Below are 16,706 nucleotides of genomic sequence, written 5' to 3' on the forward strand. Positions count from 1 at the left end.
AATCAAAGGTGTGGGGCTTTGCAAATGCCGCCAATCAGTTGATCTGGTGCTTGCCAAGGGCACAAAGCTTTGTAGATGCCCATGATCTGCTTGGACCCCCTCATTTCTAAAATGTGGATTTTACAACACTAACCGAACAGTGTGAGACACCACGGTAACTATTGCAGAGCACTTTACAAGCTGCAGCAGCCCGCTTCCTAGTCATTTTTGCACTTTTTTGTATTCATCACATAAAATTAGCCGAGAGCACTTTTTAAGTTGATGGGTAGGCGGTAGTGGTGGCTTTCCTTCGGCCGCAGATCAGCTGTAAACTTTTCAGAGCTTAGCAACTGTGTGAAAAGCAGAAGGTGGCAACTTCAGAAGTATTTGCTCCTGTGTGAAAAAAACGAGGAATGCTCCTGAGAGGATGGCACTAGCATGTTAGCATACAAAAACAAAGAGTGCACACTTCTTTTCCTGTAGGGCTAGGGGTGGGATTGTTGGGTGATTACGCAGAGGCCTGGTGCCTCCCCCCAACGCAGCATCGCCTGGGATTCATGCTGATGTGGCCCATATCCAGAGACATGAGCACACAATGAGCAGAGTTCAAAACAGAAACTCAGCCTTGAGGAGTAACATCTAAGCCTCATTTATTGCAAATTAAATCAAACGGAACGGAACAAAGAAAACATGGCCAGTGTGGTGTAGTGGTTAAGAAGTGGTAGACTCATAATCCGGGGAACCGGGTTCGTGTCTCCGCTCCTCCACATGCAGCTGCTGGGTGACCTTGGGCTAGCCACACTTCTCTGAAGTCTCTCAGCCCCACTCACCTCACAGAGTGTTTGTTGTGGGGGAGGAAGGGAAAGGAGAATGTTAGCCGCTTTGAGACTCCTTCGGGTAGTGAAAAGCGGGATATCAAATCCAAACTCTTCTTCTTCTTCTCTCTGTCTTTCTTCCTTGGAGAGAGAATCGCAAAAGCAATACAGAGAGGGAAAAAGCGTATCTCAATTTCCTCTCACAAGACTCCAACAATCAGTGCTGGAATGTAAACAGGCATGTAACAATCACACACACACACACCCCTACAGCTCGGGAGGAATGGAATTCTCAACATGGATTCCCCTAACAAGCCCCATCAGGAGAAGCCCTGCACAAGGACTTGCACTTAAGAAATGAGTGCCCCCAGAATTGGTTCTTCAGGTGTTTGGGGTGAACTCCAAGAATAGGGAGGAGTGGGGGAGCACTCCATGTGCCAAGCTGAAATGCTTGCACAGATGGAGTGTTTGTCATGGCGCAAGCATTTCATTTCCTCTGCTTTTTTTCTTTTTTCTTTTTATAAGATTTTTATTATTTTACCATAAAACAAAACAAAAACAACATTAAACATACATAAACACAGTAAAAACATAATACACAATCAACAATATAAAACACAACAATACCATACAAAAAAGAAAACTTATACAAACCTTACCAAACATTTATCTTTTGTTTCTCAACTTGTTTTTAACTTCTTGGGGGGACTTCCCCTGGTCCCTTCTCTGTCTTCAAAAACATATATACTCTTTAGGTAGCTTCATTTCTTTTCCCATTAACTTATGCTCAACATCCTAATGCTCTTTAAATTTATTTAAACCAATATATTTCTTAACTTATGTTCTATATCTTGAAACCTTCTTATGCAAATAGATCTATCACATCAAAATTTCTTCTGAACCATTATAACTAACCTTAAACTTCTAAAAGCCGACTCTTTTATATATTTCTGCTCAAATATTCAAACATTCAGTTTAACATACTTAACTAAATAGTCCTTAAATTTCTTCCAATCTTGCGACACCTTCTCCTCCCTCTGGTCTCGGATTCTGGCGGTCAGGTCTGCGAGCTCCATGTACTCCATCAGCTTCATCTGCCATTCTTCAATTGTCGGTAGCTCTTCCCCCTTCCAAGTTCTTGCCAATAAAGTTCTAGCCGCTGTCGTGGCATACATAAAAAATACTCTATCCTGACTGGGTATCTCTTCATTGGTCATGCTCAAAAGGAATGCTTCTGGTTTCTTGCAAAAGGTAATTTTCATTACCTTCTTAAGCTCATTATAAATCTTATCCCAGAAGGCCTTCACCCTTGAACACGACCACCACATATGATAAAAGGTACCTTTCGAGGATTTACATTTCCAACACACATCCGACATTTTAGAATTCATTCTAGCTAACTTAACTGGTGTCAGATACCATCTGTATATCATTTTCATTACATTTTCTCTTAAGCTGTTACATGCGGTAAAATTGATACCTTTCTGCCACAATCTCTCCCAGTCATCCATCATAATATTATGACCCACATCTTTTGCCCAATCTATCATTGTTGATTTAACCAATTCATCTTTCGTATGCCACTCTAGCAACAAATTATACATTTTGGAAAGGTTTTTAGAGTTCGATTCGATCAGTTCTGTTTCCAGTTTTGATTTTTCCACTTGAAAACCAATTTTTTTGTCCAATTTAAATGTTTCATGTACCTGGTGATATTGCAGCCAGTCAGGGACTTGGCTTTTGACTTGATCGTAACTTTTCAACTTAAACGAGTCCCCTTCTTGCTGCAATATGTCCATATATCGTAACCAACTTGCAGACATGTTTGGTCTCTTATAGGCCTTGGCCTCCACTGGAGATATCCATCTAGGAGTCTTTCTCTCCAATAAGTCCTTATACCTAATCCAAACCTGATACAGAGATTTCCTAATTATATGACTTTTAAAAGTTCTGTGAATTTTAACTTTGTCATACCAAAGGTATGCATGCCAACCAAACATATTATCGTGTCCTTCCAAGTCCAAGACATCTTCATTTTCTAGTTTAAACCAGTCTTTCAGCCAGCAAAAGGCCGCTGCTTCAAAATAAAGTCTTAAATCCGGCAGGGCAAAGCCTCCTCTCTCTTTGGAGTCTGTTAAAATCTTAAACTTAATTCTCGGCTTTTTGCCCTGCCATATAAACTTCGATAAGTCCCTTTGCCATATCTTAAAACAGTCCATTTTATCCAGAATTGGTATGGCTTGGAATAAAAACAGCATCCTTGGTAGGACATTCATTTTAATCGCTGCTATTCTTCCCATTAACGACAGTTTCAATCTTGTCCATATCTCCAGATCTTTCTTTATCTCTATCCACAGTTTTTCATAGTTGTCTTTGTACAGGTTCACATTTTTTGCTGTGAGATTGATTCCTAGATATTTTACAGATTTAACAAAATTGAGGCCTGTGCTATCTTGTAGTCTTTGTACCTGTTCTGCACTCATATTTTTACTTAAAACCTTGGTTTTCTGTTTATTTAATTTGAAGCCAGCTACACGTCCAAATTGTTCAATTAACTCCAAAGCTTTGGGGACACTGCTTTCCGGTTCTTGCAGGGATAGCATCAAATCATCTGCGAAGGCGCGTAATTTGTATTCTTTCTCTCCCACCCTAATTCCTTTTAACTGTTTCTCTTTTCGTAACATATTTAAAAGGACCTCCAGGACCGTAATAAATAATAAAGGGGAGATAGGGCACCCTTGTCTTGTTCCTTTTTCAACTTCAATTTCCTCCGATATCACACTGTTTACTATTATTTTTGCTTTTTGTTCTGTATAAATGGCTTTGATGCCATTTAAGAATCTTTCTCCAACTCCCATCTTTTCCAAGTTCTTTTTCATAAACATCCAAGATACCTTGTCAAAGGCTTTCTCCGCATCAATGAATAATAGTGCTGCCTCTGTATTTATGTTTCTTTCCAGTTTTTCTAAAATGTCCACAATAATTCTTGTATTATTGCTTATTTGTCTTCCTGGAAGGAAACCTGCTTGATCTTTATGTATATAGTCTTTCAGCACTCTTTTTAATCTAGTAGCCCTAACATTTGCAAAAATTTTGTAATCCACATTCAAAAGGGAAATTGGCCGATAATTTTTCATTAGCGTTCTATCTGTATCTGGTTTTGGGATCAGTGTGATAAAGGCTTCTTTCCACGTCTCTGGTGCCCTATCTCCTTCTAATATTTTATTGCAGATTTCTTTCAAAGGCTGCGAAAGCCAATCTTTAAGAGTCTTATAAAACTTTGCTGTTAGTCCATCTGGTCCTGGCGCCTTTCCTAATTGCATATTCTTAATTGCATCCTCTATCTCTTGGGTCGATATTGGGTGGTTGAGAATTACTAGTTTATCCTCTGGGACTTTTTGCAGACTATTTTGTTGCAGAAATCGGTCTATCTCTTCTTCTTTTATCCTCTCCTCCTTGTACAGTTGCTTATAAAATTTTTGAAAGCACTTTCTGATTTCCTCCGGGTTCTCCACTATTTCCCCATTTACTGCTAAATTGCCGATGACATTTGCCTTTTGTCTTTTCTTCAGTTGCCAAGCTAGTAGTTTTCCACATTTATTCGCTGATTCAAATGATCTTTGTTTCATCATTTTCAATTTCCATTCTATATCTTGGTTCATAATTTTAGCATACTGGGATTGTAAGTATTTAATTTCCTTTTGGATTCTTAAAGATTTGGGATGCCCTCTTAACTCTTTTTCTTTAGCTTTGATTAATTTCAACAGTCTTTCCATTTCCACATTTTGTAATTTTTTCTTTTTTGCTTTTTCACTTATGAGGAATCCTCTCATTACTGCTTTACTTGCATCCCAGGCAATTCTTTTTTCTACCTCCGAATTCCAGTTGATTTGAAAATACTCCTTCATCTTTTTCACAGCTCTTTCTACCAGCTTGGTGTCTCTCATCAACGCGTCATCCATTCTCCATCTGAAGGAGCCCTTGGAAACCATTTTGAGAGTTACCTGTACAGGATTATGGTCCGAATAGGTCTTTGGGCCGATTTCTGCTTTTTGTATTTTAGGTGCCAATTCGTTCGATATCCAAATGTAATCTATCCTCGACCATGACTGCTGAGATTCGCTAAAATAAGTTGCCTCAGTATCGGTGGGGTTTTTCAACCTCCAAGCATCCTCCAAATTTAAATTATCCACCATTTCAAAGAAAGTCTTAGGTAGTTTCCCATCATTTGTTAATTTAGTTCTTTGGGATCTGTCCATTAAAGTGGAAACTGCACCATTAAAATCTCCAAGGCAAACTAGTTTATAGTCCAAATAATCCAACAGCAAGTCATGTATTTTTTTGTAGAAAATTGACTTTCCATCATTTGGTGCATAAAGTCCCAGAATCAAAAAATTTTCTCCTTGTATTTTGATTTCAATTGCGATATATCTCCCTTCTTCATCTTTAAATAGCTGTCTTGGGCTATATTTCTCCTTTGCGTATATTACCACACCTCTCTTTTTGACCTTATCTGATGATATGAACTCTTGGCCTAGCTTTTTGTTTTGTAATAATCTTCTATGTCGCCGAACTATGTGTGTCTCCTGTAGACATATAATGTCCAAATTCTTCTTTTCCAATCCATGAAATACTCTGCGTCTCTTTGGTCTCTGGTTCAATCCCCGTACATTCCATGTCATTAGCTTGAGCGCCATGTTCCTTTGCTTTAATCCTCTCCTCCAGTTGCTTCTGCTTTCTTATCTTCTTCTGGGTCTTTGTCGCTTGGTCCTGGTACCCCCGGCGGTGGAAATACTCCTGGACGTCTATGTAGAGATGGATCAAGTGACGCACCTTTAAGCTCTTCCAGGTGTTTGTCCAAAAATTTCTGCTTTTCAGCCAGGGATTTGATTCTTATCTTTTTTCCCTCAAATGTAAATGCAAGACCTTCTGGAAATTCCCAACTGAAGGAGATGTTGTTTCTTCTTAGCTCCGCAACCAAGTCGTTGTATGGAATTCTTTTGTCCAAAAAGAATCTGGGGATATCCTTATAAAAAATGACTTTGTTCCACTGTACCACCAGGTTATTTCTGTAATGTAGATCCAGAAAGAAATCCCTGTCGTTTCTATCGTGCAACACAAGCAAACAGTCACTGACTGTTTTGGTGCTTTTCTTCCCTCTGGATCCTCTAGGCCCGAATCTGAAGGCCTTCACTATGCGTGCTGCGACGTTTACTTCTTCCAATTCCCAATATGACGAAAATTGCTTCACAATAAAGGCTTTCAGGTCTTCACCTTCCAATTCTGGAAGACCCCTGAGACGAATGTTCCCCTCCCTCTGGTGGAGTTGAAGAAAGGCAAGAGACTCTTCTACAGTTCTCTGTCGTGTGCCAATTCTTTCTAGATTCTCCAAGTCAATATTGTCCAATTTCTGTTCCACTTTTTTTATTTTTTCCTTAACCACTTTAAATTCCTCAGAGTCCTTTTTCAAGGTTGTTACCTCCTGTGCTATTTTATTTATTTCATCTCTGTTCTTTCTTACGTTCTCCTCAATTTGGCCAATTGATCTCTCCAATGTATCAGTGGAATTTTTTATATCCGCTTTTAAATCAACTTGGAGTTTTTCTATTGCAGAGTTAACTGTAGCATTAACTGATGTGCTTATTGTATTGACTGAGGCCTGTGTTTGCTTCAACCCCTCAGTCACACATTTAAGACCTTCTGCTATTTCTGCTACACTTGCAGCTAATTTCTCCATTTGTTCTTGTAAAGTTAGGGAAAAGGAACCTTTTCTTTGTACAGAGCTAGATGTTTTGGATCTAGTGCTCTCATGCATGTCCTGTGAGCTCTGCAATTGTAATCTCAAGGTCACTCCAGTTGCTGTGGTAACCGTCTCAGACATTCACAGCAGAAAGCCAACAGTCTTAAAAGTAAACACCAGGTGGCCAGCAGTTCCCTCCTGAGAACAAAGAGACTGCTGAGCCAGGAGTCCCACACAAGTCCAGTAGTTAAACTTCTAGGCACAGAGTTCACAGTTTTGAAGTCTCAAGCTAATTTTCAGTCAAAAAGAAGTTAGTTTTTAAATAGTCCAAGCCAGAAACTGTATTTCCCTTGCAGTGTTACCACCAAGTCTTTATATTAAGTTGTAACTGGCCACAAAGTATCTAAAATGTCTCCACTGGTAAACAGTCACTGACACAGTAACAAAGAAAAAATGGCAACAAATTACTGCAGCCCGCTACCGACCCCGAATCCTAATCCTGAGGGAGAGCGGTGTCTTCTTTTGCCATATTTCTTGTTTTTAGGTCTTTAAACATCCTTAGAACAACTTTTAATCCACTTTTAAAAAGTTTGGCAGAGTTCGCAAAACTTTTCCGTTAGTCGCGGCTTTGATCTTTTAACGCTACCAAGCTCCGGCAAACAGTTCAAAGGGAGCAGGCTTCCTTTTAACTTTCCTCTGTAAGTTATTATTCTTCAAAAATTCTAGATCAGTTCAGAAGTTTTACTTACAGGGTTCCTTTTAAGACTTCTTCATAGGAAGTGTCGGGTGCTCGAGTCTGGCGGGATCGCTGCTTTGATCCTCCGAAGGCAGTCGCCTCTTCAGCCCCGCACCGGAGCTTCGCTCGCCTGATTTTCCCCCTTACGAGGGTCGATCAGGAGCAAAGACGGCGCGTCTGGGACCCACGAGGCAGGCGGTCCACGGGACGCTCTTCCCGTGGCTTTAAGGGACCCGTGGCGCAGGCACGGTAATCCCTAAAGCCTTACGGAGGACGGAGCCGTCGGACTCCCGTCCGCCATTGACCGGCACCAAACCGGAAGTTCATTTCCTCTGCTTTTTTTCTCTCCTATGCAATTTTTTTTTTAATAAAAAATATTTTTATTAAGGATTTTCTTGTTTTACAAATGTATATGCAATGTCTCTCTTATATTTTTCCATGTAACATTTTTACACTCCTATGCAAAATTTAATCAATCGGTTAACCAACTCCCATCCACGTGATTTGGTGATTCTGGTTTATTTAATGGGACGCTGTAACCAGGTTTTACAATATCCATCTGTTTCCCATCTGAGAAAAGGGAGCAAGCAGTGAGACCAAGCCACTGGCGGACTAGTCCTTTCCCATTAAATTAGGAATGGACATCCTTTGGCTCTCCTGATCTTGTTGGACTCCAAGCCACCATCATCCCTGCTTACTGGCCATGCCAGCTGGGGCTGGTGGCAGTCAGAGTCCACAACAACATCTGGAGGAGCTCAGGCTAGCCACCCCTGCACTAAAAAGAAGTCTGGAAACTTTCCTTGCAGCCTGTGAATCTCCCTAACACTGAGAGAAGTTTTTCTACAACTGCATACAGTGGACCAGTGTGATTATGCCAATGTGTTTTGCATATCTTGTTCTACTTTGCTTCCAAGAAAATACCACTGTCCTGCAATCTCTTGGCACTACTTCCTATTCCCAGATGGACAGCTGAGGGCTCGGCCATGCTTCTCCCATGCAATTCTAAAATATAGACGTGCTTTTACTCTTCCAAAATTGAATATATTGCCTTCGGCTGTACTTGAGGGACGATTCCAACAAATCCCACACGAAAAACACTTATGTCCCTGTAGAGATGGCATGTACTGAATCGGTGCATGTCCTTCTGGCTTGCACTCTTTATAAAGACTTGAGGAATGAGGTTATCACCCCTCTTTTATTGTCCATTCCGGGTCGCCCAGCCACTGTCACAGTGTTCTTTCTCTTGGCAGATCAAGATGAGCAGGTGACAGCAAAGGTCGCAAGGTTTTTAGCCGGGGCAATTAGAATAAGATCCACTATTTGACTGTTGATTCAAAACCCTAAAATGTATTTTATATAATTGACTTTTTTATCTTTATTCTTTGTATATTGTATTGTTTTATTGCTATGGCCGGTGGCTGAGGCAAATAAAGATCCATTCATTCCATGCTTAGAAAGCATGGAACCAAGTGGTTTTCTGTTTCACCCATGCTTTCTAGGCAGAGGTCTGAGCAACTTCCTCCCTGCCCCCACTCCTTTTCCAAAGGGGGAAAAACAGCTCTTTAGTGATAGATTGGAACAAATGGCAATCTGGTAGGGAACCTGAGCTGAGCTGGAAAAGCTCAGGCAGTAGAGCACGAGACTCTGAATCTCAGGGTTGTGGGTTTGAGCCCATTGTTGGATGAAATATTCCTACACTGCAGGGGGTTGGACTAGATGACCCCCTACCAACTCTATGATTTGAATTGCTGTTTGCTGTAATGGAGTTTTAAAGGGTGGTTTTCTCTGAAGGGCGGAGGGAAGCAGCAGGACGATAAGAAGCATGGATAAACCCCAAATATTTGAACCAAGTCACTCATTCAGTTCAGAAGCATTGAATTGTATAATGAACTTAGTATAATAAATGATTCTTACTATAGTAAATGTCTAAATGAGGCTGTGTGCATTGATTTTTGGGCTTAGCAGATTTAAGCGGACTAAAAAAGATAGCCCTGGGTTCAAAAGATGTGGAATCTGTGGGAGTGCAGAGAGCAAGAGGTGGTGTAATTTGTTTTTGGCGATTGCGTAAATGGTATAAAAAGGAACTGGAGACTCAAATTTAGGCTTGCAAGAGAACGGCAGCCACGGAAACGCAGTGAAAACAGAGATTGCGCAAGTTGATTTGAAAGAACTGATGTGCAAATGTTGAAAATAAATAAGCAGTGGAATTTGAGTAGAGGAAAGAGTGAGACTGAGGAAGTGGAGCTGAAAAGAATAAAGATTTTAAAAATGGATCTGAAAGAAGTGGTGGATTTAAAAGAAGGGAAACTGAAAGGAGATTTAATATGTAGTTGAAGGTATATGAAATGGAGAAAAATACTGACATAAACTGAAAAAGCACTCAATATACTGGGCTGGATCCAGAGACTTTTGCTCAAAGAACTTCCCACTCACAGAAGAACAACATATCCTTTCAAAATGTGAAATGTGTGAAAAACTTTAAACATGAAACGTTTTTGGTAGCCTAATGTTGGATCACAACTAAACCATACATTTAAAAGACATGGCTTCCCCCAAAGAGTCCCAGGAACTATAATTCCCCCAAAGAGTCACACAACTATAATTCCCAGCACCCTTAACAAACTACAATTCCCAGGATTCTTTGGGAGAAGCCATGTGCTCTAAATGTATGTGACATGGGCCTTTAATATTACACAGGAAACTTGGTTTTTGCAACAGGTTTCCATAATTGCCTCGCTGACATTAAGCACGGTAATACTGGTTTGCCATCTAGTGGTTGTCTGGATTTATATACTTTTAGGGTCTCAAGGCAACATGAAAAGTACTGTATCTCATAGTTTCAGTGAAACTGTTTATAAAGGAACCCTGGAGGAAAAGATGTTGTGAGAAGGAAGGTGTTTATAAAACATGGGGTTTGGGAAGATGTTAATAATACTTTTCACATGTGCATTTGGTGAGCAGAAACTTCTCACTAAAAATAATAATACAGGAACCTTGAGCACACTCATTATTTATACAACTAAATCAGGGGTAGCCAACCTGATGCTCTCCAAATGTTGCTGGACTTCAGTTCCCATGGCCAGTGGTCAGGGATTATGGGAGTTGTTGACCAGTAACATTTGACAAGCACTGTGCTGGTTAACTGTGAGGCAAAGGCTAGTAGAATTTGGAAACGATGCCTTATGAGGAACGGCTTAGGGAGCTGGGTATGTTTAGCCTGGAGAAGAGAAGGTTAAGGGGCGATATGATAGCCATGTTCAAATATATAAAAGGATGTCATATAGAGGAGGGAGAAAGGTTGTTTTCTGCTGCTCCAGAGAAGCGGACATGGGACAGTGGAATTTGCTGCCAAGGAGTGTGGTGGAGTCTTCTTCTTTGGAGGTCTTTAAGCGGAGGCTTGACAGCCATCTGTCAGGAATGCTTTGATGGTGTTTCCTGCTTGGCAGGGGGTTGGACTGGATGGCCCTTGTGGTCTCTTCCAACTCTATGATTCTATGATTTCACAGGAAAGGGGGAGACGGTGATTTCTCCAATCTTTAAAATACATTATTGAGGTCATTAAGGAGTGGGTAAACCATAGCTTTAACTATACGGACCTTGCCGACAAAGGTCCGTATAGTTAAAGCTATGGTTTTCCCAGTAGTAATGTACGGAAGTGAGAGCTGGACCATCAAGAAGGCTGATCGCTGAAGAATTGATGCTTTTGAATTATGGTGCTGGAGGAGACTCTTGAGAGTCCCATGGACTGCAAGAAGATCAAACCTATCCATTCTCAAAGAAATCAGCCCTGAGTGCTCACTAGAAGGACAGATCCTGAAGTTGAGGCTCCAGTACTTTGGCCACCTCATGAGAAGAGAAGACTCCCTAGAAAAGACCCTGATGTTGGGAAAGATGGAGGGCACAAGGAGAAGGGGACGACAGAGGATGAGATGGGTGGACAGTGTTCTCGAAGCTACTAACATGAGTTTGGCCAAATTGCGAGAGGCAGTGAAGGATAGGCGTGCCTGGCGTGCTCTGGTCCATGGGGTCACGAAGAGTCGGACACGACTGAACGACTGAACAACAACAAGGAGTGGGTGCCAGCAATAACTCGCACAGCTTAAGTGAATTCAACTCTATTCAAAGAAACAAGACAGCCCAGGAGACCAGGCCTATTGAGCACAGCATCTCTTTACCAATAGAACTTGCCCCTATGAAGCGGTTAGGGGCTGAAAGTCCATGCCTTCCCACCAGGGGTGTAGGAAGGGGGGCAGTGGGGGCGGTCTGCCCCAGGTGTCATCCCTGGGGGGGGGGGTTGTGCGCTGCTCCAGGTGCCTGAGCGGCTTGCTCCACCACTGCTTCCCACAGCTCCCTAAGGCCCCTCCCCCGGTTCCTTCCCAAGCAATCTGAGACTGTCATCTTGACTGTCTCTGCTCAGCCCACTTCATACCTCTTTGGATTCTGGGAGACCTGGGGAGAGGGGAGCTGGCTGCAGCAGGAGCGGGGGACTCCCTGGCTTCTCCAGCAACTCTGCCTCTTGGCCTCCCTCCTCCAGCTTCCACTTCTGCCTCTGATTCTGGATTGCTGTCTGCCCAGCCTCTTCCTGCTCACTAAACCCTGTTGCCTCTTCACATTCCGACATCACCTCCTCCCAGTCTGCTGCCTCTGACCACTCATCATCGTCCCACCACCATTCCCTGGGCTCTGAGCCATCTTCCCTTGGGAGTTCACCACCTTGTGCCTCCCACCACTCCTCTGTTTCCAGCCAGCCCATAACATATGAGCAGAAATGGGGCACAGCACGGCTGTCTTTCCAAATGTGTCCCTGTCCCATTGCTCCAAACCAACTAATGGTGTTCAGGTTCCGAGGACAAATTAATGTTTCTCCTCAAGCAAGACGCTGGTCCTTACGGAGGGCTTCTGATCTGGGGGCACATATTGCCTTGGAGCTGCTTTCAGAAGGGAAGGGAAAGTCATGTTCTGGTCTGCCCCTTGAAAAGAATATTGTCGAGTTGGGAAAAGGTTCAGAAAAGAATCTTTCTGTTACTAATTAGTCCAAGGATTTGTTTCAATTATGTGTGTGCACAGTCTTAAGATTGCAATGCTAAATACACAGAGGACAAAAAAAGTTCTCTTGAACGCAGTGCAACTTGCTTCCGAGTAGAAATGTATAGAATTGCACTGCAAAGGAAGTGTCCACCTGAATCATAGCTGAAGGGGAGCCATCATTTTGCCACACAGGGGAAACAATCCTTTCAGACACTGCGTATTGGGAGGGGAATTCTACAACCCTGGGAAAGGAAAGGAAAATATTTTGATCCTTGCATAAAGCTCCCCCCCCTCTTTTTTTGTTTTTTGCTTCTCCCAACGTTCAACACAGCAGAAAATGGCACAAACGTCATTACCTTTAATCATATTACTTCTGGGTCTACACAATCCAGGAAATGTGAAGCTTTAGGCCAACCTGGCCTCGACTCGATGTTTTGATGTCCTGCTTTCCTTCTTCCGCATGATGCATTAAAAACATACTGGCCTTGACAGTCCTTAGTCTGGATTTCCTGACGGTTTTCTCAGACTGAGTCATGTCTTGTGGGTTCTTTACCTACTTCCTTGCAACTTGTGGTGTTTCGGTTTTCTGGTTAACAGCGCAATAAAAATGATTGGATGAAAGACTGAATGTGTTTGGATGTACGGATTCAGGTTTACAAGGGGGAAAGTCAGGCTGCCCCGGTTTTGATTACTGCCCCAGCCCAGTTACCCCATGCCAAGGGGCTCACAGTGCCACTGCTACATCACTCAGTTTAAAAAGCACAAACTTCTTAAATAAGGGTTCCCACACAACCAGAATGTGACGGGCTCGAACAGGTTTTTATCTCATTAACAAGTTGCTGGAATTGGGGGGTGCAAGACCTGAAGGGAGGAGAGAACACATCAGATGGTTTCTTGCACTGTGAGGGCACGACTGTGCTGCTGCACTAGATACACCTATGAATCAAGGTGTTGCATTACTTGCAAAGTCAGGTATATATAGTTATAAAGAGAGCAGCACTGCTGGAAGCCTGCCAAGCAACTTGCTAAACAGCACTGGGCCAATAAGCTATGTGTGACTATGATCAGTGCCGGATTTACATTTAAGCTAAACAAGCTATAGCTTAGGGCTCCACTCTCTTGGGGGCCCCCCAAAAATGTAAAGGGGAATTTCCAAAATATAAGATAAAAAACAAATAAAATAGAACCTATATATAGCAACAGTGTTTTGTGGGATCCTATTTGTCATGAGCAAATGGCTTTAGATACCTATTAGCGCCATAAATTACCATATAGCATCTATTCAGCGACAATTTGTTGTTGGCAAAGGACAGCTAGACATATAAAGGGCCCCATTACCTTCAGTAGCTTAGGGCCTCATCAAACCTAAATCCGGAGCCCTGGCTATGATTATGCAAATGCAATAAACGCCAGTTCTCGGTGCTGCGATTACCATTTCTTTTACACGGAAGCACCTTCAATAGCAGTCACTTTGGAGTAGGCATGATTAAAACTGTTGTCACGTTGCGTGCTGTTGCAATCCTGTCTGGTCCATGGGCCAAATTTGGTGCACTAGGCCTCCCCCATTTTGCTTGTGAGGCTGTTTCCCCAAAACCACACATGTCCCCCCATAACACTCAGAACTACCTGAGGGAGAGGTGGTCAGGTAGACAGATTAGCTGCTTGTGCAGCCAGTCCCTGCAGAAATGTATAGGGACCTCCACCCTGCTTGATCACTATCTCCCCTCACCAGTACAGGCCAACCTTCGGCAGTGGGGTGGTGGAACCCACTTGCCAATCACCCCATCACATCATTGCCAGATGATTGACAGGTGGGTGGTCCTGTCCAGCTGTCAAAGTCGGCCCATGGGGTGTGGCCCCAGAAGATCACTAAGTCCTGCTATGCATGTCTACTTAAGAGGTAAGCCCCACTCACTTCAGTGGCCATTATTCTCAGGTAAGTGTGTGTAGGACATTGTTTTCTCCGCCACCGACAAGTCCCACCTTTCATTTATATGAAAAGTTTCTCATAGCTGTTGAGATAACCTTTAAATCGCGTAGGCAATGTTTCATAGGCCAATAATAAGAACTAAAAACACACACACCTTTTTTTAATGAGAGACAATTGTAAATATAGAAAGACCATCTCTAGATTTTCTGACTTGAGAGAGGAAAACAAAAACACAGAGGCATACAGTTTTCTGCATACCAGCTACCTGGAAACCTCAGCTGGTGAAGTTTTAACTGTTCATCACAAACAATGCTATGGCTTCTTGCATATTACTTCATAGCAAATATGTGGGTTCTGCAGGACCCTGATGTTCATTATGTTTCCCATCAGTTACCTTGGGTTATAAGAATTCATGGGAAGCAGCTAGGCCCCATGGATCCACATTAACAGTCATGCATCTTTCAAGCACTTAAGAATTTCTGAGCTTGGGTGGGATGTTCTCCATGATGTTTCAGTTATTTCATTGTAAAATGTGGACCACAGAATATAAATCCTTACATCAAAGAATAATATTAAATCACCATGAGATGTTTGCCACGTGATCTTATTTTTAATCCAGCTTTCCAACACAATCATTCTCTTATTTACAATTAAAACAAAAAACAAAAACGGAAACGAATGCTGGCTAGTTATATATTACTCCCATTTGTAAAATGTCCAGCTTTCACTGACCACAGGTGTGGTCAGTTTAGAGACAGTGTACTGCTTTTTGTACATCTGGTATACACAAATAATTGGCTAGATCCAGACTTTATTCATGATTAAGCGGTTGAAATCAATGGGTGATGCCTAACTTAAATCTCATTGACTTCAATGAGTCTACTCTATGCATGTGTAAGCGGAGAGTGAATGGAAAACTGATAACTAGGGAATATGGTGTTCTGTTAGGTGAAGTCAGAGAGAATTGCTTCCAGGTGGGGGCTTAATACTGTAAACATGTGGTTCAGGTAGTGCACACAGTTTTCTGGCATCCGTTATCTCTCCCCCCCCTCCCCACCGAAAATATCATATTTTTCACCAAAAGGGTAATCCAGACTGAATGCAGAGGAAAGGTGGACTGGCATTTTCAGACCAATGATACTGTGTGGGGGGAAACTTGCATGCCTTAGAAACACCCATCCCATGATAAACACTAGTCTGAAAGAGATAAGGATATGGTGTCAGAATTTTGTTAGGGAGAGGCAGCCAAAATTGTTGACCTTTTTTTTAGGAGATGCAGAGCCATCTGTGCTAAGGGTGCCAAGAGCAATTCATCTCGCAGAGCTACATTTTGCAGAGTGGTTTAACAGGGGCAATCCCTGTTCCCAGAGAATTCTGGGAAATGCAGCTCTCTGTAAGGAACAGAAGTCTCCTAACAGCACTCAGTCCCCATGATTCTATGCAGGAAGCCACGATGGGCCAAAGTGCTACGATACTGATTTAAACATCTAGTGTGGATGGGGCCCCAAGTCTGGACCTAGCCATTAGGATTTCTAAACCAAGGTGTGTTAATTACTCATTAATGGCGTGGGTTTGCTTGTTTATTTGACAGGACAAGACTTGGTACCATCCCGTGATTCCACTCTCCCTACTGTTCAGTCTCAAAAACGTCTTCGTGACTACATATGACTCCCGCGTCTTCTTTGTGGGAGCAGTTGTGCCTCCCAATGTTTGCGTGGGAGCATTCCAGGAGCGTCTTCTCACGCCCTGTGCACTGGACGTCATCAAGGAGAATGGGAAGCGAGTGCCCCTCCCCGAACGCCGCTTTCTTGGTTGCCCTGATCACAAATGCAAAGCCCAACTGGCGGCACACGACCGCGGCTGCCTTCGAGGTCCACAAGTCGTCGCACACGGTGCCCCATTCTCCATTGATAAAAATCTCAACCCTCCCCCGATCTTTCCCCTTCGCGTTGCCGTTCATTATCCGGACTGCACCATTCCGTGGCTCCAGGGGAGCACTGGTGGGTTTCTTTCTCCTCCTCTGGCCTCTTCTTGCACCGGCCCTTCCTCCCTTCCTGGGCTTTGGGGCTCTTGTTCTCGGTGCTGCCGTCGTCATCTGCACCCTGTTTTGGTTTCTCATGAGGGTCAACAGTTGCTCCAGCCAATCTGGAGTTGTCGCTTGAGGAGGTCCTGCCGTTGCTCTACTTCTGGTCGGAGCTCTGGTAGTGGCTCTTAGCTTAGGGCGCTGTGTTGGCTTTTTAATTATAAGCTCTAGAGTGCAAAAACAGAGACATAGGTCAGCATTTTAACCAGACCCCCTGAAGACCCTGGGTCCAGAAAGCATCCTATGCATCACTGCTAGCAACAAGCCAGGAGTTGCCTGGAAGATTCAGGACCTAGGACCCCTCCAGAAGATTCAGATCTTCTGAATATTGAGCGTTCATGCCGATTTTACATGGTTTTGTGTGTGCCATGGTATTTTATGTATAAGGGGGCCGC

General features: G+C 42.8%; 1 protein-coding gene across 1 annotated transcript in view; it reads right to left on the minus strand.

The window, feature by feature from the left end:
- Window positions 1-14,887: 14,887 nt before the first annotated feature.
- Window positions 14,888-16,706, minus strand: part of HHIPL1 (HHIP like 1) — a 29,893-nt gene continuing 28,074 nt past the window's right edge. The window contains exon 9 of the mRNA XM_033140091.1: window positions 14,888-16,478. Within this exon, the coding sequence (XP_032995982.1) occupies window positions 15,856-16,478 (623 nt within the window). The 3' untranslated portion in view covers window positions 14,888-15,855. The remainder of the gene's footprint in view (window positions 16,479-16,706) is intronic.

This window comes from Lacerta agilis, chromosome 1 (genome assembly GCF_009819535.1).
Source record: "Lacerta agilis isolate rLacAgi1 chromosome 1, rLacAgi1.pri, whole genome shotgun sequence".
NCBI classification, from domain to species: Eukaryota; Metazoa; Chordata; class Lepidosauria; order Squamata; family Lacertidae; genus Lacerta; species Lacerta agilis.